General features: G+C 46.8%; 1 protein-coding gene and 1 pseudogene across 1 annotated transcript in view; one reads left to right on the forward strand and one right to left on the reverse strand.

The window, feature by feature from the left end:
- The window catches only part of LOC122940390, a 1,294,760-nt pseudogene that overhangs the window by 1,258,549 nt on the left and 8,751 nt on the right, over nt 1-27,460 (forward strand).
- The window catches only part of LOC122940410 (oocyte zinc finger protein XlCOF7.1-like), a 195,341-nt gene that overhangs the window by 105,230 nt on the left and 62,651 nt on the right, over nt 1-27,460 (reverse strand). Inside the window, exon 3 of the mRNA XM_044297079.1 lies at nt 17,190-17,194. Within this exon, the coding sequence (XP_044153014.1) occupies nt 17,190-17,194 (5 nt within the window). The remainder of the gene's footprint in view (nt 1-17,189; nt 17,195-27,460) is intronic.

Raw genomic sequence — 27,460 nt, forward strand, 5'->3', positions numbered from 1 at the left:
AAAGCAGTGGATCCCATGACGGCCATGACCCAGCAACTTAACCTCATGACGCAGGCCTTTCAGGAGATGCAAGCGAGTCATGAGCACCTGCTGCAGAGGGTTGCCACACAGGAGCAGCGCATCGCAGAGCGCACCGCGCTACCACCCTCGCCTCCCCCTACGCCGGCGCGCACCCTGGAAGTGGTCTCTAGCGAGCCGTCAGTCAGCCTCCCTGAGCGGTTTTCAGGAGATCGGAGGAAGTACCGCTCCTTCATCATCTCCTGCGAGCTGTTGTTTTCTCTGAAGCCACGTACATATGCCACGGACTTCGTCAAGGTACGCACAGCAATTTCCTTGCTCTCAGGGCCTCCCCAGACCTGGGCGCACCAACTCCTACTAGCCGATGACCCAGTGCTGGCATCTTGGAAGTCCTTTGCCGCAGCTATGCAAAGACTTTATGATGACCCCCTGCGTTCTTCAACCGCCAGGGGTACCTTGCGCACCCTCCGCCAGGGCAGACGTCCAGTGGAGGATTACATCATGGAATTCCGTGAGGTAGCCCCGAATACGGGCTTGAACGAGGTGGCCTTGATTGACCAATTCCGCATCGGTTTGTCCGAGCAGCTCAAGGATGAGCTCGCCCGCATTGGGGTGCCGGGCTCCTTGGGGGGCCTGATGGACTCAGTAACCCACCTGGATCGCCGCTTCCGGGAAAGACGACAGGAGCGACAACAGACCCCGCCTCTAACGGAGCGCCGGTCGGAACCCTTAAGGCTTCCTGTTCCTGTGGTAGCAGACGGTAACCAGGAGGAGCCGATGCAGATCGGGGCTGTTCGGGGTCCCCTGTCCACGGTGGAGAGAACCAGGAGAAGAACCTTGCATCTGTGTTTATATTGCGCAAAACCGGGCCATTTCCTGAAGGACTGTCCCATCAAACCTCCCGAAGGTAGGCCGGAGACACCCACGGTATGCATTAACCTACCTATGTATAACAACTCGTCTCATCTCGCCATCCCTGTTTCCCTGCAGCTGGGCAACAACAATATTGATCTCTCTGCCATCATTGATTCGGGCGCAAGCAGCTGTTTTATGGACAAGGATCTGGCTTCCCAACTAGGCATCCCGTTGCGCCCTAAGAAGAACCCATCCCAGCTGCATCTGGTGGATGGCAGCACCCTAAAAACGGGACCTATCGCCATGGAATCACATCCCTTGTTCCTCCGCATCGGCCTTTACCATTCCGAGAAGATCGTGTGGGACATCGTGCCTTCCCCCTTGTTTCCAGTCATTTTAGGCATCCCCTGGCTTAGGAGACACAACCCCACGATTAACTAGACCTCTGGCTCCATCACCTTCACGCCCCCCTCCGGTTCTCCTGTTCACACGTCTCCGGCTCCAAGCCCTCCTGCGGTTCTGGGCACCGTTGAACACAGACTACCTGACAAATATCGGGACTATGCAGACGTTTTTGAAAAAATAGGAGCAGACGCCACACAGGCCTTATGATTGCCCCATTGACCTGCTCCCTGGAGCCCCACTGCCGTACGGGCGCTTGTACAATCTGTCCGAACCCGAGACCAGGGCCCTGAAGGACTACATAGAGGAGAGCCTAGCGAAGGGGTTCATCCGTCCCTCGACCTCTCCAGTTGGGGCCGGCATCTTCTTTGTGGGGAAAAAAGATGGGGGTCTTCGGCCCTGTGTCGATTACCGGGCCCTGAACGACATCACCAAGAAAAACCGGTACCCACTCCCTCTCATTCCCGACTTGCTGGACAGAGTCAAGGATGCCCGTTTCTTTACCAAGATCGACCTCCGTGGGGCCTACAATCTGATTCGTGTCAGGGAGGGGGATGAGTGGAAGACAGCATTCCGCTCACGGTTTGGGCACTACGAGTACCTTGTCATGCCCTTCGGGCTCTGTAACGCCCCTGCCACATTTCAGTGCTTTATCAATGACGTCTTCCGTGACCTGTTGGATACCCATGTTGTGGTATATCTGGACGATATCCTTGTCTTCTCCAGATCACTGCCACAACACGAACGGCATGTCAAATCGGTGCTCCAGCGTCTGCGGACCCACAGTCTCTATGGCAAGCTTGAAAAAAGCACCTTCGAAGTCTCGTCCATTGAGTTCCTGGGCTACATCCTATCCCCAGGTCGAGTGGAGATGGACCCCAGGAAGATCCAGGCCGTCCAGAATTGGCCTGTCCCCCGCAATCGGCGGATGGTGCAGCAGTTCATTGGTTTTGCCAATTTTTACCGCCGATTCATTCGGAACTTTTCAGCGATCTGCGCTCCCATCACTGCTCTGACCAGGAGCAACACCCTGTTTGAATGGACCCCGAAGGTCCAACAGGCATTCCAGCACCTTAAGAGGCTGTTCACACAGGCACCTATACTAGTACAACCGGACGCCTCTTGTCCGTTTTTTTCTGGAGACCGATGCCTCCGAGGGGGCTATCGGGGCTGTTCTCTCCCAGGTCCAAGGGGAGAAGCAGCTTCTCCATCCCGTTGCCTTTTATTTCCGCAAACTCACCGGGGCCGAACGCAACTATGATGTGGGTGAGAGGGAGCTGCTCGCTATCAAGGACGCCCTGGAGGAATGGAGACATTTGCTGGAAGGAGCCGAAAACCCTGTGGTGGTGTACACCGACCATCGCAACCTCGAATATCTCCGCAGTGCCAAGCGACTGCGTCCTCGACAAGCCAGGTGGGCTCTCTTTTTCTCCCGTTTTCGCCTCCAGATTACCTATCGACCGGGATCCAAGAACGGCAAGGCTGATGCCTTGTCCCGTATGTGCTCCTCCGAGGCCGATCCTGCACCTCCGGAACCGATCCTGCCAGCCGCATACTTTCTAGCCACCCAACACTCCTTGATCGAGAGGATCCGACGGGCCAGCATGCCAGCTCCAGAGGAGGCAGCCCATCTGCCAATGAAGCAGGGGCTTTGTTACCACCAACAGTGGATCTACGTCCCAGTCTCCCAGCGACTGCCTGTACTACAGCATCACCATGACCACCCCACAGCAGGCCACCGAGGTAGGCGCAACACCATGGAATGCATCCTACGTCAGTTTTGGTGGCCCTCTTTGGCAGCCGACGTACGCTCCTTCATAGAGTCTTGTTCCGTGTGTGCACTCTACAAACGTCCCACCTCAAAACCTGTTGGGTTATTACAGCCTCTGCCAGTGCCAACCCTTCCATGGCGCAACATAGCCATGGATTTCATTGTGGACTTACCGCCTTCACAAGCCTGTACCACCATCATGGTGGTGGTGGACAGATGTACCAAGATGTCCCACTTCATTCCGACCTCCGGTCTCCCGACGGCCCAAAAAACCTCAGAGTTGTTCCTCCAACACGTGTTCCGGTTGCACGGGCTCCCTGATTCCATAGTCTCAGACCGGGGCTCACAATTCACCTCCCGCTTTTGGACCCAGTTTTGCCGTAGCCTTCATATCACTCGCAGCCTGTCTTCTGCCTATCACCCCCAGTCCAATGGGCAGACCGAAAGGACCAACCAAACTCTCGAACAGTTCCTTCGCTGTTACACATCCCATCTACAAGACGACTCGGTGAGCCATCTCCCCTTCGCGGAATTTTCCTTCAACAATCAGCTTCATTCCTCCACCGGGCTCTCACCATTCTATGCCAACTATGGCTATCATCCCGCAACTCTCCCGGATCTCCCCCTTGATGTCCCAGTGCCTGAAGTGGCTCAACGGCTCCGGCTCCTACGAGAACTGAGGCGGACCCTAACGCAACAACTCCAGGCCGCTCAGCAGCGGCACAAGATGCAGGCAGACCGTAGACGCACAGAATTCCCCAGGTACAAAGACGGGGACAAGGTGTGGCTTTCCACAAAGCACCTCAAGCTGTCCTGTCCCTCCCGAAAACTGGGACCCCGTTACATTGGTCCCTTTGAGATCGTGAGTATGGTCAACAACGTTGCAGCCAAGCTCCAGTTGCCTACTTCCCTGGGAATCCACCCGGTATTCCACGTGTCCTTGTTGAAACCACACCGTGCCAACCCATTCCCGGACCGGGCACCTGCTCCACCACCTCCCATCCAGGTGAATAACGATGATGAGTATGAAGTCCAGGAGATCCTGGACTCCCGCTGCCGGCGTGGGGTCCTGGAGTATCTCATCCACTGGAAGGGGTACGGTCCCGAGGAGCGTTCCTGGGAGCCCTTGGGGAATGTCCATGCGGCCGCCAAGGTGCGGGCGTTCCATCGGGCTCACCCCGAGAGGCCTTCCCAGGGTCGCGTCCGGAGGCCGCTCCTTGGTGGGGGGCTCTGTCAGGAAGCAGGGGGTGTTACCCCTACTCTGGGACCACAGGCACGGCGCAGGGCACGGGTTCCCCTTCAGCTCGGTAGAACACCTGGTGCCCGAGGTGCGGGTGCACGGCGTGTGCGCAGTACACAGGCTGCTCGCACATTTCCGGGTGCATAGAGTTCCTGCATTATCCGGCTGTCAGGTGTGAGCCTTGCTGAGGGAGATTCCCAGTACACACCTTCCACCTTCCTCGCCTGCCATTGGTTCCTGGGGAGGGTGGTTCCTACCTTCCCTGGCTATAAAGACCTGGCCTGAGCTCTGGTTCATTGCTGAGTTATTCCACCTTATGGTGAACACCTAGCCTCCCTGCAGATCCTTCTATTGCCTGTTGTTTCTTTGTATCCTTCCCGGCTACTGACCCCTGGACTGTCTTCTGCCTTGAACCTTTGCTGCCTGCCTCGACCCGGATTGGACATTGACTACCCCTCTTGGATTATCCCTAAACTTGTACCGCATTCTGGGCTGTCAGCTGCTTACTGCCAGTGGGTTCCTCATCCCACTACTGGCTCCCTGGGAGGTTCTGACACCTCCACAACATTCACCCAGTGTGCCGTCAGGGAAATGTAGCGTCCCTGGCCGAGAAGCACTTGTCATTTGTTTACGTGGTTAAGTGGACCTTCCCAGTAACTGCATTGGTCAGGGCACGTGTTATGTTAAGGGACACATGTTGGTGTAAGGCTGGCACAGCACATCTTGAAAAATAGTGGCGGCTGGGGACTGCATAACTAGGGACGGCCAGCGACATCAGGCTGCGGAAGGCCTCAGTGTCAACAAGACTAAATGGCAACATTTCCAGGGCCAGTAATTTGGAAAGCTGCGCATTTAGTGCTATGGCCTGTGGGTGGGTGGCTAGGTATTTGTGCTTGCGTTCAAATGCCTGGGGTAATGACATTTGGACGCTGCACTGGGACAGGGAAGTGTATGTGCTCGCTGATGGTTCTTGCAAAGGTCCAGGTGCAGGGCTGGAGGCATCAGAGCCTGCGTCTTGGACAGGGGATTGGCCAGCACGTAACACAGGGGAAGAGGAGGCCGGTATGTGACCCACAGACAGATTATGGACTCAGGCGTTCGGCCCACCTATTAGGGTGCTTTGATGGCGGATCATGCTGGTGGTGGTGAGGTTGCTAGTGTTCACTCCCTGGCTCATTTTGGTGTGGCACAAGTTGCAAACTACTAATCTTTTGTCTTCCGCACTTTCCCCAAAAAAGCGCCATACTTCCGAAAACATACCCCTTGGCAAGGGAGATTTATGCAAGAGGTGCTCCGTGGAACAGTTGCGGACTTGTTCGGTGGTGCCCGCCTTCTACCTTTTGCCTCCCCACTGCCTCTTCCAACCTGTTGCAGTGCTGCAGATCACTCCCCCTCTGTACTGCTCTCCTCGCTCGGCTTGTTGCCACCTTCCCAGGTTGGGTCAGTGACCTCATCGTCCAGCACCTCCCCTTCTACTTACTCACTCTGATCATCCTTTTGATTTGTTGACCTAACAACAACCTCAGTGATTGACAACTGTGTGTCATCTTCTTCCTCAACCTCTTGAGACAGAAATTGCGGTTGAGTCATTGGCAACTGTGTCTCATCATCATCCACCTCATTCCCCAGCGTCATGTTCTTTTGACTCTGGATGCTCAAGAGGTTGGGAATCGGGGCACAAGATCTCAGGTCCCTCTAAAAGCGTGCTTTGCGAGAGGGCCAAATCAATTAATGGCAATGCAAAGAGGTCCTCTGAATATCTGAGTGTGGGATCGCTTGTTTGGCGAGACTGTAAATGGTGGGAGGAAGGAGGATCAGGGTGAGGATTGTGTGGACCAGACTCTTGGCTACTGAGACTCCACTTGATGAAAGATCGGGTGGTGCTTAACCAACTGAAAGCACTATCTGCTGCAATCCAAACGACCACCTGCTCGCACTAGGCTGACTTCAAGAGTGCAAACTAGGACACTAGGCTACGTATCTTGGATGATTGTTTTTCTTGTGCTCTGGCAGCAGGCACAGTTTCACTGCACCGAGGGCCACGGCCTCTGCGTGCACCATCAACAGCACGGCCACTTCCCAGTCCCTTACTGCTCGCCTTCTTCATATTAAATGTTATATGTTATAATATCTGGCCATGACATACACACACGTGCTTGCAGCGCAGATGTGAAAATTCACTGCAGACACCGCTTATAGGCAAAGTGTGGATAAATTATGGAAAATATATATTTGTTGTCAGTAATATTTTTCCAAATAGCTGGCCCTGACACACTCTATTGCAGCTCAGATGTGACAATTCACTGCAGACACCATTTATAGGCAAAGTGTGGATAAATTATGGAAAAAAATATATATATATATATATGTCAGTAATATTTTTCCCAATATCTGGCCCTGACACACAGAAGGTATTGCAGCACAGGTGTCACAAGACACTGCAGACACCTTCTATCGAAAAAGTATTGTAAAGTATCGAAAAAAAAATTGCTAGTTAAACCATATTGCTGCCAGCCTGCCACTACACACAATAGTCCTTAAAGGGACTTTTGGGTCTTTGAAACGTTTTTCTATCGAATATATTGCGATCACACTCCCAAACCTATCTGTCCCTTCCTAAGCGCAGCTCTCCCTGACTCACAATGAGGCAAACCCGCGTCATCGTGTGTTATATGGCACCCAATGACGCGTGTCGGCCAGCCAATCACTGTAATGCCACTAGCCAACATGGCTACTGCCATTACAGTGATGGCAGTACTTACCTGCACGTTTATTGGCTGCTTAGCAGCCGCAAAACATGCGGGCAGGAGACTCGAGCATGGCGCTCAAGCACATGTGGTACTCGGCCGAGTACCACCATGTGCAGAACATAGCGATGCTTGAGCCGAACAGGTATTCAGCCGAGCATGCTTGCTCAACACTAATAACGGGCTCCAAAAAAATATGAATAAATATAGAATTACTATTAACGGAGAAGAAGTGCGCAGGTCTCCAGTGTGAGGCGCTGACGTGAAAGAAATCATAGAGCGACGAAAGGAAATTCACAAGTAAAGTGACTGAAATAAACAATAGTAAAATCACCAACCGATGTGACAGACATCTGTAGGGGATGTGTCCTCCCCGACGTGCGTTTTAGCTGCTGCCTTCATCTTGGGGTTGGTGCTGCTGTGTGTGAGAAGCCTTTTATATCAGTGTATAATATAATACTCATCACTTATTTATGTGGTGCATGCGCGTACAGGAGGGAAACCCCGGCACTAAGAGGACACACAGGAAGCAAGCAGGCAAGCGGGACAGGAAGCATGGTCTCGTGCTCGCCACACCAGCACAGGGGAGGAGGAGCCAAGCAGAGTGCAGCGCATGCGCGCATGATGAGGAGTATTGATGTTCCAAATGGAGAGATTCTGGAATTCCTTGTATTTCTTCATTCAGTCCCTCCGGTGTCAGAGTCCACATCCTGACCCTCCCAGAAGTCTTCTCCACCGATCAGCCGTGCAGACCCATCTTGTAAGGGATGAGAATCCATTTTGTATGAACATGTCCTCCATATTGTGCATATGGGAGATTTAGGTCAGGTCCTAAATGGAGCTTACAGGGTTAAATAGACAATAATAAAGCTAAAAACAAGGTAAAAAAGTCAGTTTGTGTGTTGATCGCACCCACAAACCCCCTTCCCACAGTTACCTCTCTAGCAGAGCTATCTGTCTGTGTCTCAGGAAGTGCGTGGGAAGAGGACAGAGGAATGGAAACATACGTATGTGCTTATATGGTCTGGTATGGTCTTTTGATTTACAGTTGCAATAAAAAGTATGTGAACCCTTTGGAATGATTTACATTACTGCACAAATTGGTCATAAAATGTGATCAGATTTTTATCTAAGTCACAACAATAGACAATCACAGTCTGCTTAAACTAATAACACACAAAGAATTACATGTTACCATGTTTTTATTGAACACACCATGTAAACATTCACAGTGCAGGTGGAAAAAGTATCTAAACTAATGACATCTCCAAGAGCTAATTGAAGTGAGGTGTCAGCCAACTGGAGTCCAATCAATGAGATGAGATTGGAGGTGTTGGTTACAGCTGCCCTATAAAAAACACACACAAGTTCTGGGTTTGCTTTTCACAGGAAGCATTGCCTGATGTGAATGATGCCTCACACAAAAGAGCTCTCAGAAGACCTACAATTAAGAATTGTTGACTTGCATAAAGCTGGAAAGGGTTATAAAAGTATCTCCAAAAGCCTTGCTGTTCATCAGTCCACGGTAAGACAAATTGTCTATAAATGGAGAAAGTTCAGCACTGCTGCTACTCTCCCTAGGAGAGGCCGTCCTGTAAAGATGACTGCAAGAGCACAGCGCAGACTGCTCAGTGAGGTGAAGAAGAATCCTAGAGTGTCAGCTAAAGACTTACAAAAGTCTCTGGCCTATGCTAACATCCCTGTTAGCGAATCTATGGTACGTAAACCACTAAACAAGAATGGATTTCATGGGAGGATACCACAGAGGAAGCCACTGCTGTCCAAAAAAAACATTGCTGCACATTTACAGTTTGTACAAGAGCACCTGGATGTTCCACAGCAGCACTGGCAAAATATTCTGTGGACAGATGAAACAAAGTTGAGTTGTTTGGAAGAAACACACAACACTATGTGTGGAGAAAAAGAGGCACAGCACACGAGCTTCAAAACCTCATCCCAACTGTAAAGTATGGTGGTGGGGGCATCATGGTTTGGGGCTGCTTTGCTGCATCAGGGCCTGAACGGATTGCTATCATCGAAGGCAAAATGAATTCCCAAGTTTATCAAGACATTTTGCAGGAGAACTTAAGGCCATCTGTCCACCAGCTGAAGCTCAACAGAAGATGGGTTTTGCAACAGGACAAAGACCCAAAGCATAGAAGTAAATCAACAACAGAATGGCTTAAACAGAAGAAAATACGCCTTCTGGAGTGCCCCAGTCAGAGTCCTGACCTCAACCCGATTGAGATGCTGTGGCATGACCTCAAGAAAACGATTCACACCAGAGATCCCAAGAATATTGCTGAACTGAAACAGTTCTGTAAAGAGGAATGGTCAAGAATTACTCCTGACCGTTGTGCACGTCTGATCTGCAACTACAGGAAACGTTTGGTTGAAGTTATTGCTGCCAAAGGAGGTTCAACCAGTTATTAAATCCAAGGGTTCACATACTTTTTCCACCTGCACTGTGAATGTTTACATGGGGTGTTCAATAAAAACATGGTGACATTTAATTCTTTGTGTGTTATTAGTTTAAGCAGACTGTGATTGTCTACTGTTGTGACTTAGATGAAGATCAGATCACATTTTATGACCAATTTGTGCAGAAATCCATATAATTCCAAAGGGTTCACATACTTTTTCTTGCAACTGTATCTCTTGTAACCGCAAATGTCATGTTTTGTCATGTGATGGGTTTTTCTGTTTCAAGCTTATATTATTGTGAACTTGTCTTTGAATTAAAGGGAAATCTTATTCACATGCATCCAATGTTTGTGTCCATTTCCCAAGCGCTCAAATCCCTTTTAATTTGGATTCTAACAATTATAGGTGAAGGCATAGTTCACTAACAATCTCTACACCATGTAGGTATTAAACCGCCATCTTTATTATGTGTGATGGTGAAATGACGGACAAACTGCGGTTAGATTTCCCTGCATTAACCCCTTTAGAAACAATGTGGAAAAATTTTAATTCCTCTGCTTTTCTGGCAGATAGTGATACCTCGTAAACCAGTTATTACTTTACATCCCCCATATGTCTGCTTTATGTTCCTCATTCTGTAAGTGTCATTTTATTTTTTTAGAACAGGCTTAGTCGTTTCGAAACAATTAAAATTTGTATGCAAATTTCCCAAACCTTTTTTAAAGGGGTTCTCCGGGCTTTTAATTTTGATGACCAATCCTCAAAATAGGTAATCAGTATCGGATTGGCGGGGATTTGACATCCGGCACCCCCCAAAAGTCAGCTGTATGAGGAGAAAGGAAGACGGCACGCGCTATCATGTCTATGGCAAGCAGGAAGGGAGACGGCAGAAGAGCATAGTGTGTGCCTTCACACAGCTGATCGACTGGGGGTGTCGGATCCCCCCCCCCAATCTGATATTGAAGACCTCTGCTTACCTATGATCTCGATGTGCTGCTGGATCCTATAGTTCTCTCGTGTGCCGGCACACTTACTTGCGCGTGTGTAGTAGGGATATGGGAACGCCGACTTCTGCTGTTTCAGTGTCCGGAATGGTATGAAGGATAAGTTTATTCCTCTCAATAGGTTGGTGCCGCAGTTGCCCTCGATGGATTAATACAGCAGTTACACCAGACGCATTTCGAAACTGTACGTTTTCTTAGTGGTTGTAATAGTATAAAAATGAGGGACCAATCGCTCCCTATCCGGAGCTGTGCTGATACCAGAACCTGGGCCGGACCGTGTCAGGCTGTTTTTGTAGTATTCTAGTCATTCACATGCACACCCTGCGGTTTCTTCAGTCTTTCTATATACCAACAAATGAAACAAATGATGTAGATTATAAAATCCAATATATAGAAAATACTAAACATCCAAGTTGATCAACAAATCGTAAAACTGGGAATAAAAAAAATCTAGAATAAAACAGACACATGTAGTGTAAAAGGGCTAATGTGGTCTTCATTCCGGGGTGTTAGTTCGCTCTGCAGGTCTGTCTGCATTTTATTCTATATTTTTTTTTATTCCCAGTTTTATGACTTGTTGATCAACTTATGTTTTGTATTTTATATTTATTGGATTTTATGACCTATCATGAAACTGCCTTGACCTCACACATGTTTTGATCCATATAAAAAGAGAGAACACAACATCTACACTTTATTATCTCCTCCGATGTCTCCTCTTATCTCCAGTTATTGTATTTTACATGGGATTTTGTAGGATTTTACATTGTGTCATTTTCTTTACATTTAGGTTCCTACATTATAGGATCCGCTCAGTGGAGATCTTCTATATAAGATCCTTCTCCTGATTGACCCGACAAGATGGCGGCGAGTATAATAAATCTCACCCTAGAGATCCTCTTCCGGCTTACTGGAGAGGTGAGAGATTCTGATGATGTCACATTACATCATCTTATCTATATTACTAACAGATGGACATGACTGGAGAGGTGAGGGACTCTGGAGATGTATGGAGTGATATTTATTACTGTGTCTCTCCATAACCAGGACTGCACAGTAGTGAAGAAGACCTCTAGTGAGCGCTGTCAGGACCCTGTGTCTGAAGGATGGAGAAGAACCCTGAGCCCAATCATGGGGCCTCCACCTCACCTCCTGATATATGAGGAAATCAATAGAGAGAAGATCCTAGAACTCGCCAACAAGATGATTGAGCTGCTGACTGGAGAGGTGACACTGCTGGGAATGCTGGGGCATTATACAGGAACGCTATGAAGGGATCTGGGTGATGACTGTATGATTGTGTTGTCAGGTTTCTATAAGGTGTCAGGATGTCACCATCTATTTCTCCATGGAGGAGTGGGAGTATTTAGAAGGACACAAAGATCTGTACAAGGACGTCATGATGGAGGATCACCGGCCCCTCACATCACCAGGTAATAGACATGACTAAATACACCCGTCCTCTCATTATCTGTATGTAAGGAATGAATTCAGTCCCTGGATGTGTTTCCTACTGTTGGAAATTGGCCAGAACAACACAAAACTTCTTGAAGCAACTTCTTCTTCAGAAGATTCTTTTATTTTAGCCTCATTCACACGTCAGTGTTTTGTCAGAGATTTCCATCAGTGATTGTGAGCCAGAACCAGGATTTGAGCCTCCACAGACATAAGGTATAGGGGAAACTCTGTACCTGTTCTGTGTTTGGAGTCTCACCTGGTTTTGGCTTAAAATCTCTGGTGGAAATCTGAAGAGCAGCAAGACCTCCTAAAAAATCAATGTAAAATGTAGGCAGATTATGGCATAAGAGGTAAATGGAAGTGAATTACAGCCGTGGTAAAAGGCAGGGCTCTGTTATAAGTCCTGGGCACCGTCCTTTATACCTCAGAGAACAAAGGAATAATTCATATTTTAATTCCAGTTTTCCGCAGTGTGTCGCTGTACGTAGACTTCAGTGTTTATTACACAGATTCCATCATTCCATCATTATCATACATAACCATAGATCTACACAAGTTACACCGACAACACCCCATGGTCCATAAAGCCAAGATCGGCTCTTTCATTTATCACTGGTCCAACACCAAGGATCGATCCTGATCATAAACATGCAAATGGATAGTTTTAATAGACAAATACATTGATCTTGGCTAAGGCTTCCACTTCTAGTGCAAATATTATCTACTTTCTAACGGTCACCATTCCATCATGACATTTTTAATCGATTACTTAAAGGCCTCTATTTTCTCAGCAAAATTTGTTAGTACTAAAAATACTCAGTATTCACTTTAAAATGGTGATTGACCCTTTAGCTAAGCTCCTTTTTGAGGTGTAAACACAAGGGGGGTCCTTTACTATTCTGAAATAACCCTAAATTAGACGTATTTCGGGCGCAGATGTCGGTGCAATGGGGGGGTGGCAGTTCTACAATTGTCGGCGTGGAGTGGGCGGGGAAGGGAACGGGTGGTCAGGCCTGTCTCATTTACCTTTTTCTACAAATGTTTCAGGTGTAGAAAAGGGTCTAAATGTAAGACGGCTTGGAAGATGTCTTGGATATAGAACTGGTGCTGGAAGCCCTGAAGTTATGGAGAGGCCTGAACCTCTTCATAACTTCGGCGGAACCACCGCCAGCTTAGGGCTTAGTTAAGACCTGCACCTAAAACACAGGTCTTAATAAATGTCCCCCAAGATGTATACCTAAGACAACATGGCTGACCATCTGATCTAATCCTGATTGTGCAACACCTACAGTTAAGAAAGAGAGAACAACACCCGAGAGATGTCCCAGTCCTCTTCTTCCACAGGATAATTCAGAAGAACATCACTATGTCCCACATGATCATCAGGTAGATGGATATAAGGGCATCATGATGGAGGATCACCGGCCCTTCATATCACCAGGTAATAGACATGACTAAATACACACGTCCTCTCATTATCTGTATGTAAGGAATGAATTCAGTCACTGGATGTGTTTTCTGCAGTTAAGGAAGAGAGAAGAACGCCAGAGATATGTCCCAGTCCTCTTCTTCTACAGGATGGTTCAGAAGAATATCACAATGTCCCACTGGATGATCAGTTAGATGGAAATAAGGTCTCGTGAAATGTTCCGTATGATCTGTAGAAGACTGTGAAGATCTTGTCGTCTTCAGTCTTGTTTTATCCACCAGTATTATATATCTTATCCTTGTATAATGAAAAAGATGGAGATGGTCAAACTAAAGTTATGCCTGGATTATCATCTTGAACATGAACATCAGGAGATAAATGCATCGTTATCTTCAAAGGTTTTGTAGTCTAGGGTGCAGTCTCCTTACTGTCAGAATGGCAGTACCAAGATCATACCACGGATTCTATTCTAACACATGTAGATGCAAGTCTCCTTCTTACTTGCATAGGGTATAATATAATATTCAGGGGCGTAGCTAAAGGCTCATGTGCCCTGGTGCAAGAGTTCAGCTTGGTCCCCTTCCCTCACTGCTTTGTGGCCAGGGGCAGGGAAGCACATAGCATTCATTTTAGCAGAGGCGAAAATTTAAACTGCATCCACTGCCCCAAGCCAAATTCTTGACCTTACCCCTTCCCTCCAGCCAGAGATGTAACTTGACCTGCATGAACTTTGTATAGTACCGGTGTCTTCTTATGTGGCACAAGGGTCTTTGGGCCTCCTCAGGCTCCTAGGCCCAGAAGCAACTGCACCCCTTACAGCAGGGGTGGGGAACCTTTTTGCTGCCGAGGGCCATTTGGATATTTGTAACATCGTTCGGGGGCCATATATAATTCTCAACTTAAAAATTTGATGGCTATATTTGGTCAAACATATAAGTGACTTGGGGTAAGTAACAGAAATTGTGCTTCAATTAAAAAAAATCTAGAGCGCTGTATTTTTGCTGCACAAATTGGTGCCTGCGTTATATATTACAAATAGTACAGGCACCATTTTGACCACATATAGCAGTCTAATTTTTAAGTTGAGAACGTTATATATTTAGTTCTTTATTTGGCATTAATGGCAGCCAAGCTAAATCCACAGGGGTTCAGAGAGGTGTTCACCCAACTTTCACTCTCTCTGCCACTGTCCCTGCCTTTGTCCCTTTCTCAGCCTCAGATCTGCCCCCCACCTCCATCAGCCTCAAATCACCCTCTTATCAGACCTTCAGCCTACATCAGCCTCAGATCAGACCCTCCCCAGCCTCAGATCAGACCCGCATCAGCCCCCTAGCCTCAGATCAGACCCCCCAGCCTCAGATCAGACATTTAAAATAAATAAATAAATACATTTGCCTCTCCAGCTCTGGACGGCGCTGCCACTTGGCAGATTCACTTACCCTCCCTGGTCTTCTTCCCGCCGTGCTGTACTGTGACCTGACAGCGCACAGCGTCAGGTCATAGTGCGCATCTACATGCTCTACGTCAGGGGTGGCCAACCTTACAGACACAGAGCCAAAAAAAAAGAATGTATGACTACCAGGAGCCACAAGCTATACATTTAAACACGAGTCACCATATTTTTTGCCCTACAAGATGCACCTAGGTTTAAACAAAGAAAAAGAAAAGAAAAAAAGATTTTTCATCTGATCTGAGGTCTGATAAAAATATTTTTTTCTTATTTTTCATTACCAGAGAAAAAAAGAAAAAATATATTTTTCATCAGACCTCAGATCAGACTCCTAAATCAGATCCCCAATCCTCATCTGACCTAAAATAGGATCCCCGAACTTCATCAGACCTTCAAATCAGACCCCCAAAATAAGAACCCCAATGCTTGGATCAGACAACACAAAACAGACTCCCAGTGTCAGACCCTCAGTGCTCAGATTCCCCCCCCCCCATGCTTAGATCTGACCCCCCCATGCTTAGATATGACCCCCCCATGCTCAGATCTGCCCCCCATGCTCAGATCAGACCCCTATGCTCAGATCAGACCCCCATTGCTCAGATCAGGAATCTCCTCATGCTCACATCAGAACCTCCCATGCTTAGATCAGACCCCCACGCTCAATTCTATAAATAAAAAAAATCTCTTCAGTCTCCTGATTAGACACTGGGCTACTGTTCGGGCACCTGCTACTCTGCAGGTCTGACACGCTCTCCACTGTGACCTGACGAGCACAACGTCAGGTCGTAGTGCGTGTTTCCACATACTACGTTTTCACACTGTGTGCATCAGGACATAGTGGAGAGTGAGCTGGAGCTGCAAAGTAGCAACAGTGCCCGATCAGGAAAAGAGATCTGAGCATGGGGTGGAGAGTGAGCCGGCCTGACTGCTTCCCGGCTCCACAGCTAGAGCTGCACTTGAAGAAGCAAAGAGCCACAGGTTGGCCACCCCTGCTCTACGTCCTGACACTGTACGTGTCAGGACATAGCGTCAGACCGGAAGAAGACCAGGGAAGGTGAGTATAGCTAGCAATGCACTGTTCTCACCTTCCTGTGCCTCCCGCATGCTAATGACCGCTTCCATAATGGCAGTGGTCATTAGCATTTTCACAATATGTTCTGGCAGTGGGCCACATGAAATGGTTCCGTGGGCCAGAGGTTCCCCACCACTGCCTTACAGCCAACCCCCTGATTATATTGGAAGTTGATTATTGGAAAAGCTATATAGGATTTTCATCAGCGCATATAATTCTAACTCGCCAACAATTTTCCAGCTGCTCAGATGCATCCATCCATTTTGAACCTTTGATTATGGATACCTGGTCATGTGATCTCTAGTCTGACCTCCAGTCTGAGGCTTGCTGTCTCTCTCCTGTGTGGCTGACATCCTGTGATCTACAAGATTACAGCATCATTTATCAGATCCCTCTGGAGAGCTCCCTCCCCACCAGCTGCTCCTCCTTGTCTTCTGTATGTCCCTAAACATATCATGCTGCTTGAAGATCTCATCTCTACATTATCCATTACACTAGAAGAGCAATGGTTAAGAGTCTAAACCTTGTAGAAGTGGAGAGACATTTAATTGTGCCACTTTCTTTAACCCCTTCTTCCCCGGGCCAGTTTCGCTCTTTTGCCCAGGCCATTTTTTGAAAATCTGACGTGTCACTTTTTGTGCTAATAGCTTTGGAACACTTTTACTTATCCAAGCCAGTCCCAGGGCAACCCGTCCGGAACCTAACCCTACAATATTAGAGTTGCTGGTGGTGCAGTTTCTGTGGTACCACTTTGTGGATTCTGTTACCTTTAGAGGGCTAATGGCATGTGCTCAGCCTCACTAGAAGTTATCTAGCTGGCATTTTTTTTTTAAAGCTATCCCTGCTTTGTACTCTCAAGTGGTGGTGAATGTAGGCCACTCCTTGCATTTCTAGCTGTGCAGCAAGGTGCACACAATGGACACCTGGAGCAACGGTTACGGACTGGAACAGTTCATGCCTTTCAAAGCCCATTAGATGTTTTTTGCAGTGAGGCAGCACTGTAGCAAGAAGGCCAGGTCCTATTGATACCTTCAAGTTTGTTCTGACACAGGCACTTATCGGCCTCCTCCATGGATATCCTCCAGAAGCGGGGCAGAACATCGCTCCCTCTCCCCCTTCTTCCTATCATGTGAAGCATTGCCATGCCGTTTTAGAGAGGATCTCCCTGGGTGATAGTAGCCACATAGCCAAATACTTTCTAAAGTGCATCAAGCAGCAAACAACCGCTCTGGCTGTCTCCTCACCTAACTCCAACTGGGCAAGGTGGTCAGAGACAATTGCAGGAACATTGTGGCTGCTTTGTGTTTGGGAGAAATAACACATGCTCCCTGAATGATGCATGCGATAAATCTAGTCGTGCAGCGTTTGTTAAAAAAAAAAGTACAGTGGCTTTTGGAAGGTACTAATAATAGTAATAATAATCATATAATATAATCGTAATCAGTTCTTACCTCTCCTGTCCTTATACTATATACAGTGATGAGCAGGGTGTTCTAGTGGTGATAGATAATCAGTTCTCATCTCTCCTGTGTTCTCTCCTGTCCTTATACTATAAGCAGTGATAATCAGGATGATCTACTGGTGATAGATAATCAGTTCTCACTTCTCCTGTCCTTATACTATAATCAGTGATAAGCAGGGTGTTCTAGTGGTGATAGATAACCAGTTCTCACCTCTCATGTGTTCTCCCCTGTCCCTTATACTAGGTACAGTATATTCATGCCTGCAGTCATCCTAAAACTGGTAGATAGAACAGGAAGACAGCATTAAAGTGTTTGTTCAGGAATAAGTAACTTTTCACATGTGTCCGCAGCCTCTACTATGGAAAGAGTCATATGTACCTGCTACCCTTACCCTGGTTATGTGTGCCAGCTCCTGTGTGTCCATCTTCCAGTAAATGTTGTTTGCTCCCTCGCCGGCACAGGCATGGTCACCTGCTTTACTGCAGCCAATGACTGGTTTAGTGGTGATGTGTCTCTTGTGGACATGCTACCCCTGAATCCAGTCATTGGCTGCAGCAGAGCAGATGATTATGTTCATTCCGAGGAGGTAAATAAGTCACGGACCAAAAGAACTTTGGCTTACCGACTTCACAATCCTGGGGCGGCCAGCAAGGGCAACAGGTGCACAAACAATGTAATGTTCTATACACACAATGTAATGTTAGGGATGGGATATAAGGGCTGCTCTCCCTGCTTTGCAAACTGGTTGGAATAACGAAGCAATCAGATTGGATTTATACAGGAGACCTGCAGATATTTGGGTCAGATAACTCCTGCTGTCCGGTCATTTATGGTCGTCTTTTTAGGTCATATAAAACCTTCCACATGACTTCTCCAACCGTCTGATGACTTCTACAATATTTCTTTCACAGCTTGTGAATCCGGGTGAAGATCTGAACAATATTAATCCTACAGAGACCTATGTGAGGAGTAATGAGCAGAGTATAGAGGACATTCCTACAGACAACCGCCCAGGTGAGTAATGACCACTAAGTAAAGCAGAGAGGTCTCTGAGATTCTGCTTATACAAATAAAAAAACTAGATATATTGTGCAATGTGGGAATAATGATATTACAATTATTATTATTATTATTGATGAGTATATATGAAAGTATAAAGGAAAGAACATAAATATCACATACAAATCTTCAGTTAGTCCAGCTGAAATCTCGCACATGCGCAGTACCGCCTACTGCCTGCGCCTGTGCGATCCGACCGCTCCTGAGGGACTAACTGAAGATTCCAGGTGCCTGGTTTGAATGAATTAACTGATGTAGCAGAGGGGGCAGCGCCGTTAAAATAGACTGTGGGACGATACTGCATAGCGAGGAGGCGTGCTTGGGCTATAAACTAAGGCGGGCTAGGCACTGCAGGGGGCGTTACTGGGCTCAGAGGGTGAAGAATAACGCCCCTCTGGGCACCTTCAGGGTTCATTTGCATAACGCAAAGATTGCTTTTTTAGCAAAATAAAAAAGCATGAATATAAGAAAGAAAACCACTGCAGGAAAGAAGGTATTTTATTAAACATGGCAATGGTGACCGCTTAATATGGTCAAACCAGGTGACAGATTCCCTTTAATTTGTATTTCCTACACGTGTATAAACAAATTCACCTACACACCGACATGCTATCAATGGGGTTATTAACCCCCTAGTGACTACCCGTATGCCTTTTTACGGTGGTCACTAAGGCGGCCCAGTGTAAGCACTGCACGGAGAATGCGGGGAGCGGGGGCCCAGCTCTCATAGCCTGGACTGGCAGGAGTGCCGATCCGGGCTGTTTAACACTTTACATGTCGCGTGCAATGGCGCCTGTGGCATGTAAAGTGCTGACAGAGGAAGCTGACTCCCTTTGTCTTCCATCGCCACCCCGTAAATGCGATCACGGGATACCAATGTGTGTGAAGGCTGGCTGGGGTCTCGTGTAGGCCCCAGACCAGCCTTCAGTAATTTCCAGTAGGCTGGACAATGTCAGAATAGCACTGACATTAAAATGCAATGCACTATAGGGATAATGCATTGCATTTTAAAATCAAATCAAAAAGCTGTCTGTTATAGTCCCCTTGTGGGACTATTAAGTGGTAAAAAAAAAACTCATTTATTGAATTTAAAAAATCCCATTAAAAAATTAAACTTTTTTCCATTGAAAATACGCTTTTCAATGAAGAAAAATCTCCCCCATATCACATAGATTATTCCCTATGGTGAACGCCGTAGAAAAGACAGAATTGCTAATTTATTCTTAGTTGCCACCGAAAAAAACATAATAAGCGATCAAAAAGCGCCATTTACTCCAAAATGATACCGGTGAAAAATACTAGTCGTCCCGCAAAAATCAAGCCTTCACACAATTCCAAAGAAAGAAAAATTAAAAAGTTTTGGAACTTGGGGATCGGCAATGCAAAAACATTTTTTTCTTAAAAAAAAAAAGAAAGTAGTAAAACGTAAAAAAAACTATATATGTTTGGTATCGCTGTAATCGTACTGACCCAGAGAATAAAAATGTTATTTATACCGAAAAATTAACGCCGTTAATTTTTTAACGTAAAAACGCAGTGCCAGTATTGCTGTTTTTTTCCATCTCCCTACCAGAAAGATTTAATAAAAGTTAACCAGAAAGCTATGTGTACCCCAAAATGGCGCCATTACAAACTACAACTTGTCCCGCAAAAAACAAGCCCTCATAAAGCTATATAGATGAAAAAATAAAAACGTTTTTGCTCTTGGAACGCGACGATGAAAAAGGAAGAAAAACGCTTGGTCACTAAGGGGTTAATGATTGTCCGAGGAATGTTCTGCCATGCTGAATGCATTTGGGCATTCATGCATTTTTATGAGTAGTGTTGCAGTTCGGCTCGAGCATGTCTATGCTCGGCACATTGCGGTTCTCGGCTGAGTCTCCTTCCCGCACATTTCGCGGCTGCTAAGCAGCCAATAAACATGCCGCGAGGTACTGGCATGCACTGTAATGCCGTAGCCATGTTGGCTACTGGCATTACAGTGATTGGCTGGCCAGAACGCGTCATCGAGTGCTATAAAGCACCCAATGACGCGGGTTCGGCTCAGTCTTAGTCAGGGAGAGCTGAGCATAGGAAGGGACAGACAGTGTAGGGAGTGTTATTGGAAGATATGTATTCGAAAAACTTTTGAGACCCAAAAGTCCTTTTAAGGACTATTGTGTGTGACAGCAGCAATATATATTTTTAGCGCATCCTGCGCTAAATAGCGTCTAATAAGCCGCTGTGGACAGTGAAATTATCTGCGTCACATCTGCTGTGTAAAGAGTGCGTATCCAAAAAATATCAGTGATATACAGTGTACTTTTTCAATAGATGGTGTCCGTGTCTGTGACATTACCAGGGTTACATCTCCAGTGTACCGTGTGGGGTTAAAAAATGGATCTGTGACATACAGTGTACTTTTTCTATAGACTGTCCGCTGCGGACAGTTAAATTATCTGTGTCACGTCTGATAACGTTTCCACATCCCAAATACCCCTGTAATTGTTTATTAGCTGTCGATGACAGCAGCCAAATTATCTGCAGTATTTCTTCTGTGTAACGTTTACACATCCCAAATACTTTTTTTTTGCACATACACTTACAAATCCTGCGCTACTGTATGTGTGACATACTTTCAAGCATATATAACATTTAATATGAAGAAGGCGAGCAGTAAGGGACAGGGAGGTCGCCGTGATGCTGATGGTGCACGCAGAGGTCTTGGCCCTGGGTGCGGTGAAACTGTGCCTGCTGCCAGAGCACAGGAACAAAAATCACCCACGATACCTAGCTTCTTTGTATCAGTTTGCAGGGCGGCGCAGGACACCACTCTCCAAGTCAGACCAGTGCGACCAGGTGGTCTGTTGGATTGCATCAGATAATGCTTCCAGTCGGTTAAGCACCACCCTGTCTTCCACCAAGTCCAGTCTCAGTAGCCAAAAGTCTGGTCAACAACACAATCCTCATCCTGATCCTCCTTCCTCCCACCATGGAGAGTCTGGGCAAACAAGTGATCCCACACTCGGATATTCCGAGGAGCTCTTTTCATTGCCATTACTTGATTTGACCCTCTCGCCAAGCACGCTTGAAGAGGGACAGATCTTGTGCCCTGATTCCCAACCTCTTGAGCATCCACAGTCACAAGAAGATGACGGTGGGGAACGGCAATTACTGTTTAATGAGGTGGATGATCAGACACAGTTGTCAATCACTGAGGTTGTGCTTAGGTCAACAAGTCAGGAGAATGAGCAGAGTGAGGAAGTGGAAAAGGAGGGGGTGGGCGATGAGCAGGACGATCTGGCAGGAGAGATGATGTCATCACTTCACGTCTGCCGTTGGGTAGAGCATGATCTGCTTGGTAGTACTTTAATAAATTTATTTATAGCATAAGCAGTATAAGGAGCTTTACTACTGTAAGGGGCACTAAGGGACAGTACTACTGTAGAAGGGGACACAAAGGCGGCATAACTACTGTGTGTGGCCACTAAGGGGGCATAACTATTGTGTGGGGGCACTAAGAGGTCATAACTACTGTTTGGAGACATCAAGGGTGCATTCTGCTGAGGACACTAAATGGAAATTCTACTGTAAAAGGGAATCATAGGTGAAATATCTATGGTGTGGGGCACTAAGGGGACATTCAGCTTGTCCAGCGCTTATAGATGTCGCGAACATAAAATTTTCCGTTCACGAGCGGCGATCGCGAATTTCCGCAAATGTTTGCGAAAGGGCGAACCGCCATAGACTTCAATAGGCAGGCAAATTTTAAAACCCACAGGGACTATTTCTGGCCACAATAGTGATGAAAAAGTTGTTTCAAGGGGACTAACACCTGGACTGTGGCATGCCGGAGGGGGATCCATGGCAAAACTCCCATGGAAAATTACGTAGTTGATGCAGAGTCGGGTTTTAATCCATAAAGGGCATTAATAACCTAACATTCCTGAATTGTTTGGAATACCGTGCTTTAAAACATCAGGTAGTGTAAGAGTTACGCCCGCTTCACAGTGACAGACCAAACTATGAAAGACCAAACTCCCCGTTTAACGCACCGCAAACAACCGCAAACGGTCCATTTGCACAAGCACAAACTCCCCATTTGCACAAGGTTGGATATCAAGCTAGCCATGTCCCGTTCCTTGTCCTCACTGACGTCATTGAAGGTCTCTTCCTCCACCCAGCCACGTACAACACCAAGGGTCCCCGAAAGGTGACAACAAGCCCCGTGGGACGACTGCTGTGGTTGGTCTTCCACCTCCTCAAAGCCACCTTTCTCCTCTGACTCCTCTTCTTCAGACTCCTCTCTCTGCGTTGCCGCAGGTCCAGCAATCGACGACGACAAGGCTGAGCAATCGACGACGACAAGGCTGAGCAATCAACGACGACAAGGCTGCTTCTGGTGGTGATGGTGACCACAACTCTTCCTCTTCATGCTCATCTACGGCCTGATCCAGCACTCTTCACAGGGCACGCTCCAGAAAAAGCGCATATGGGATGAGGTCGATGATGTTGCCTTGGGTTTAACTGACCTCCGCAAAAGGACGCATGAGCCTACAGCCATTGTGCATGAGTGTTCAGTAACGCGGCCAAAAAATACCCAGCTCCACAGAGGCTGTCTTTTTTTTTTTATAAAAAAAAAAATCTGTTGTTACCAGTTTAATCTCTGTTTTGTCCCCTAGGGGCCGGTGTGGTGTATGGAATAGATTTTAGGAACCAGGAGATGGAAAAAGATGGTTGGTCGGTCCTCTTACTACCAATTTGGGGTACTGCGCGTGCGCTGTGCAATGTACTGTGCTACCCGATATGAGTAGTATGTTAAGTAGTAGTATTCCTATCAGTTTAATCCCTGTTATGTCCCCTATCAGGGGCCGGTGTATGGAATAGATTTTAGGAACCGGGAGATGGAAAAAGATGCTTGGTTGGCCCTCTTACTTCCAATTTGGGGCACTGCGCGTGCGCCGTGCAATGTACTGTGCTACCCGATATGAGTGGTATGTTAAGTAGTACTATTCCTATAAGTTTAATCCCTGTTACGTCCCCTATCGGGGGACGTGTATGGAATAGAGTTTAGACAACCGCAAAGAGTTGTCAATAGTTGACACACTCATGACATTAATTTTATTCCTCTATGCATCAATCTTGGTGTAGTGATGACTGTGCTCGTGCGCACGTTTGGGAGATTGCAGTCGATGGCGGTTTTTCAAAGCCTATGGTCGTGCTGAGGTAGTTCAGTGACAGTTAAGTGACCCAGAAAACAATGATTCTGCAGTGTGGACCCATTGTTGGCCTAGTAGGCTTTAATGATCACCTTAGATGATCACAAAGAAAATTAATGTTTTTTTTCTATGCAAAATTATCCAGCCAATCGCTTTTGGTCTGTTCCCAATGAAGCAACGACCTTATCTCATCTGGGGTGTGCCAACATTGCCATTACCAACACAAGTCACCCGGCATGCAGAGATTAAATACAGCAGTGTGTGGACCATTTTAAAGCCCAAGGCATCTCATCAGGCCTTTTTTAGTCAAATGCATCCCCCACTGTCAGTCCCTTCGGGATCCATGCCTCATTCATCTTAATAAAGGTGAGGTAACTTTTTTGACCTAGGCGACTTCTCTTCTCAGTGACAATACCTCCTGCTTTCTGACAGGACACTTGAAGCGGGGCAGGCTAGAAGTTCTATCGCAAATTGGGATAGCTCAGGCCACAGGTCAAGCCTGTACACCCAGTAGTCAAGGGGTTCATCGCTCCTCAGAGTGTCGATATCTGCAGTTAAGGCGAGGTAGTCTGCTACCTGTCGGTCAAGTCGTTCTCTGAGGGTGGACCCCGAAGGGCTGTGGCGATGCGTAGGACTTAAAAAGCTCTGCATGTCCTCCATCAACAACACGTCTGTAAACCGTCCTGTCCTTTCCGGCTTGGTCGTGGTAGGAGGAGGATTACTTTCACCTCTTCCCCTGTTAGATTCCCGTTGTGCTGTGACATCACCCTTATACGCTGTGTAAAGCATACTTTTCAACTTGTTTTGGAACTGCTGCTTCCTTTCCGACTTCCGGTAATTCGGTAACATTTCAGGCACTTTCTGCTTACACCGGGGGTCTAGTAGCGTGGCCACCCAGTACAGGTCGTTCTCCTTCAGCCTTTTTATACGAGGGCCCCTCAACAGGCATGACAGCATAAAAGACCCCATTTGCACAAGGTTGGATGCCGAGCTACTCATGTCCCATTCCTCATCCCCACTGATCTCATTGAAGGTCTGTTCTCCCCCCCCCCCCCCCCAGCCACGTAGAACACCACGGGTTCCAGATAGGTGACAACGAGCACCCTGGGATGCCTGCTGTGGTTGGTCTTCCTCCTCCTCCTCAAAGCCACATTCCTCCTCTGACTCCTCTTCCTCAGACTCCTCTTCCAGCGTTGCCGCAGGTCCAGCAAGCGATGCTGATAAGGCTGTTTCTGGTGGTGATGGTGACCACAACTCTTCCTCTTCACGCTCCTCTACGGCCTGATCCAGCACTCTTCACAGGGCACGCTGCAGGAAGCAAACAAATGGGATGATGTCACTGATGGTGCCTTCGGTGCGACTGACTAGGTTTGTCACCTCCCCAAAAGGACGCATGAGCCTACAGGCATTGCGCATGAGCGTCCAGTAACGCGGCAAAAAAATACCCAGCTCCGCAGAGGCTGTCCTAGCACCCCGGTCATACAAATACTAGTTGACGGCTTTTTCTTGTTGGAGCAGGCGGTCGAACTTAGAGCCAAAATACACATCTGGAAAAAATTACCAATGTCAATTCAGGGTCGGGTGAATTTAATAAAAATGATCTTTTTTCCAAAAATATTATATGTTCTCAAAATGCCCCAATATACAGTACAGACCAAAGGTTTGGACACACCTTCTCATTCAAAGAGTTTTCTTTATTTTCATGACTATGAAGGCATCAAAACTATGAATTAACACATGTGGAATTATTTACATAACAAACAAGTGTGAAACAACTGAAAATATGTCATATTCTAGGTTCTTCAAAGTAGCCACCTTTTGCTTTGATTACTGCTTTGCACACTCCTGGCATTCTCTTGATGAGCTTCAAGAGGTAGTCCCCTGAAATGGTCTTCCAACAGTCTTGAAGGAGTTCCCAGAGATGCTTAGCACTTGTTGGCCCTTTTCCCTTCACTCTGCGGTCCAACTCACCCCAAACCATCTCGATTGGGTTCAGGTCCGGTGACTGTGGAGGCCAGGTCATCTGGCGCAACACCCCATCACTCTCCTTCATGGTCAAATAGCCCTTACTTTCAAAGTTTTCCCAATTTTTCGGCTGACTGACTGACCTTCATTTCTTAAAGTAATGATGGCCACTCGTTTTTCTTTACTTAGCTGCTTTTTTCTTGCCATAATACAAATTCTAACAGTCTATTCAGTAGGACTATCAGCTGTGTATCCACCTGACTTCTCCTCAACGCCACTGATGGTCCCAACCCCATTTATAAGGCAAGAAATCCCACTTATTAAACCTGATAAGGCACACCTGTGACGTGAAAACCATTTCAGGGGACTACCTCTTAAAGCTCATCAAGAGAATGCCAAGAGTGTGCAAAGCAGTAATCAAAGCTAAAGGTGGCTACTTTGAAGAACCTAGAATATGACATATTTTCAGTTGTTTCACACCTTTTTGTTATGTATATAATTCCACATGTGTTAATTCATATTTTTTGATGCCTTCAGTGTGAATCTACAATTCTCATAGTCATGAAAATAAAGAGAACTCTTTGAATGAGAAGGTGCGTCCAAACTTTTGGTCTGTACTGTAGTTGCCTAAGAAAATTTTTAGGTTATTAGATAGTTTAATGGGGGATTTTATTTGGAAAGGTGATATTCCCAGGCTAAGGAGAGAAGTCCTTCAGCTCCCAGTGGGAGAGTGTGGATTAGCAGTTCCCAATTGTTTTTTATTATTATTTAATAACACAATATAGTCTGATAAAAGGAAGTTTAAAAGGATTAGTGGGGAGGGAGGAATTAATGAAAATGGGGTGGAGCGGGCATACGAATCACTTAGAAGTGTTGGAGTCAGGAACACTGGGGAAAAATAGTACAGGAAATAGGATAATGAACTTAATAGAATATATATGGGTGGAAGTAAAAAGAATATTGGATATTAAAGGGTACCTGCAGTATACACCTATTTGGAAAAATATGAATTTAAAGGAATTGCAAAGGATTAGGCCTTATATAGATTGGGATAAAAAGGGGGTAAAATATCTAGCTCAAGTATCTCGAGGGAGATAAACTGAAGGATCTTGGTAACAGAGTTTGGGATCCCCAAAGGGATAGCTATAAATATCTTCAGTTTAAAAATGCTGTTAAGATACCAGTTAACTTAAATAAATATAGAAAAGAACAATCAAATTGAATATATAAATTTACTAAATTTACTAACAGGAGAAAAAAGAGGAATTACGGCAAAAAGATATGGGATTTTGATGGAGGCAAAAAAAGAACGGATTATTATATTAGCCAGAGGAAAGTGGGAAACAGAGCTACACTGTTTTTGGAGATGTCCCAAACTATTAAGGTATTGGAAAGAGATTGTAGAGACTACATCGGTATTTTGGGGTATTCAAGTTTTGGAAGACCCTGTAGTCTGTATTCTGGGGGCCATTGCACATCTTAAATTAAAAAAATGTCTCTCTCTCTCTCCCTCCCCCTCTCTCTCTCTCCCCCTCCCCCTCTCTCCTCTCTTCGCTCCTCCCCCTCCCCTCTCTCTCTCTCCCCCTCCCCCTCTCGTCTCTCATCCCTCCCCCTCCCCCTCTACTCCTCTCGCTGCTCCCCCCTCTCTGCAGTCTCTCCTCTCCCCCCCCCCGCTCTCGCGCTCATCCCCCCCCTCTCTCGCTCTCTCCTTCGCATCTCCCCCTCACACCCTTTCTTCTCTCCCCCCCTCTCTCTCGTCCTCTCTCTCTCTCTCCCCACTCCCTCTCTCTCTCCTCTCCCCCCTCTCTCTTTCTCTCCTCCCCCTCTCTCTCTCTCTCGATCTCCTCCTTCTCTCTCCCCTCTCATGCCTCTCTCTCTCTCTCCCACGTCCCCCCTCTCTCTCTC

Source organism: Bufo gargarizans, chromosome 6, assembly GCF_014858855.1.
Source record: "Bufo gargarizans isolate SCDJY-AF-19 chromosome 6, ASM1485885v1, whole genome shotgun sequence".
NCBI classification, from domain to species: domain Eukaryota; kingdom Metazoa; phylum Chordata; class Amphibia; order Anura; family Bufonidae; genus Bufo; species Bufo gargarizans.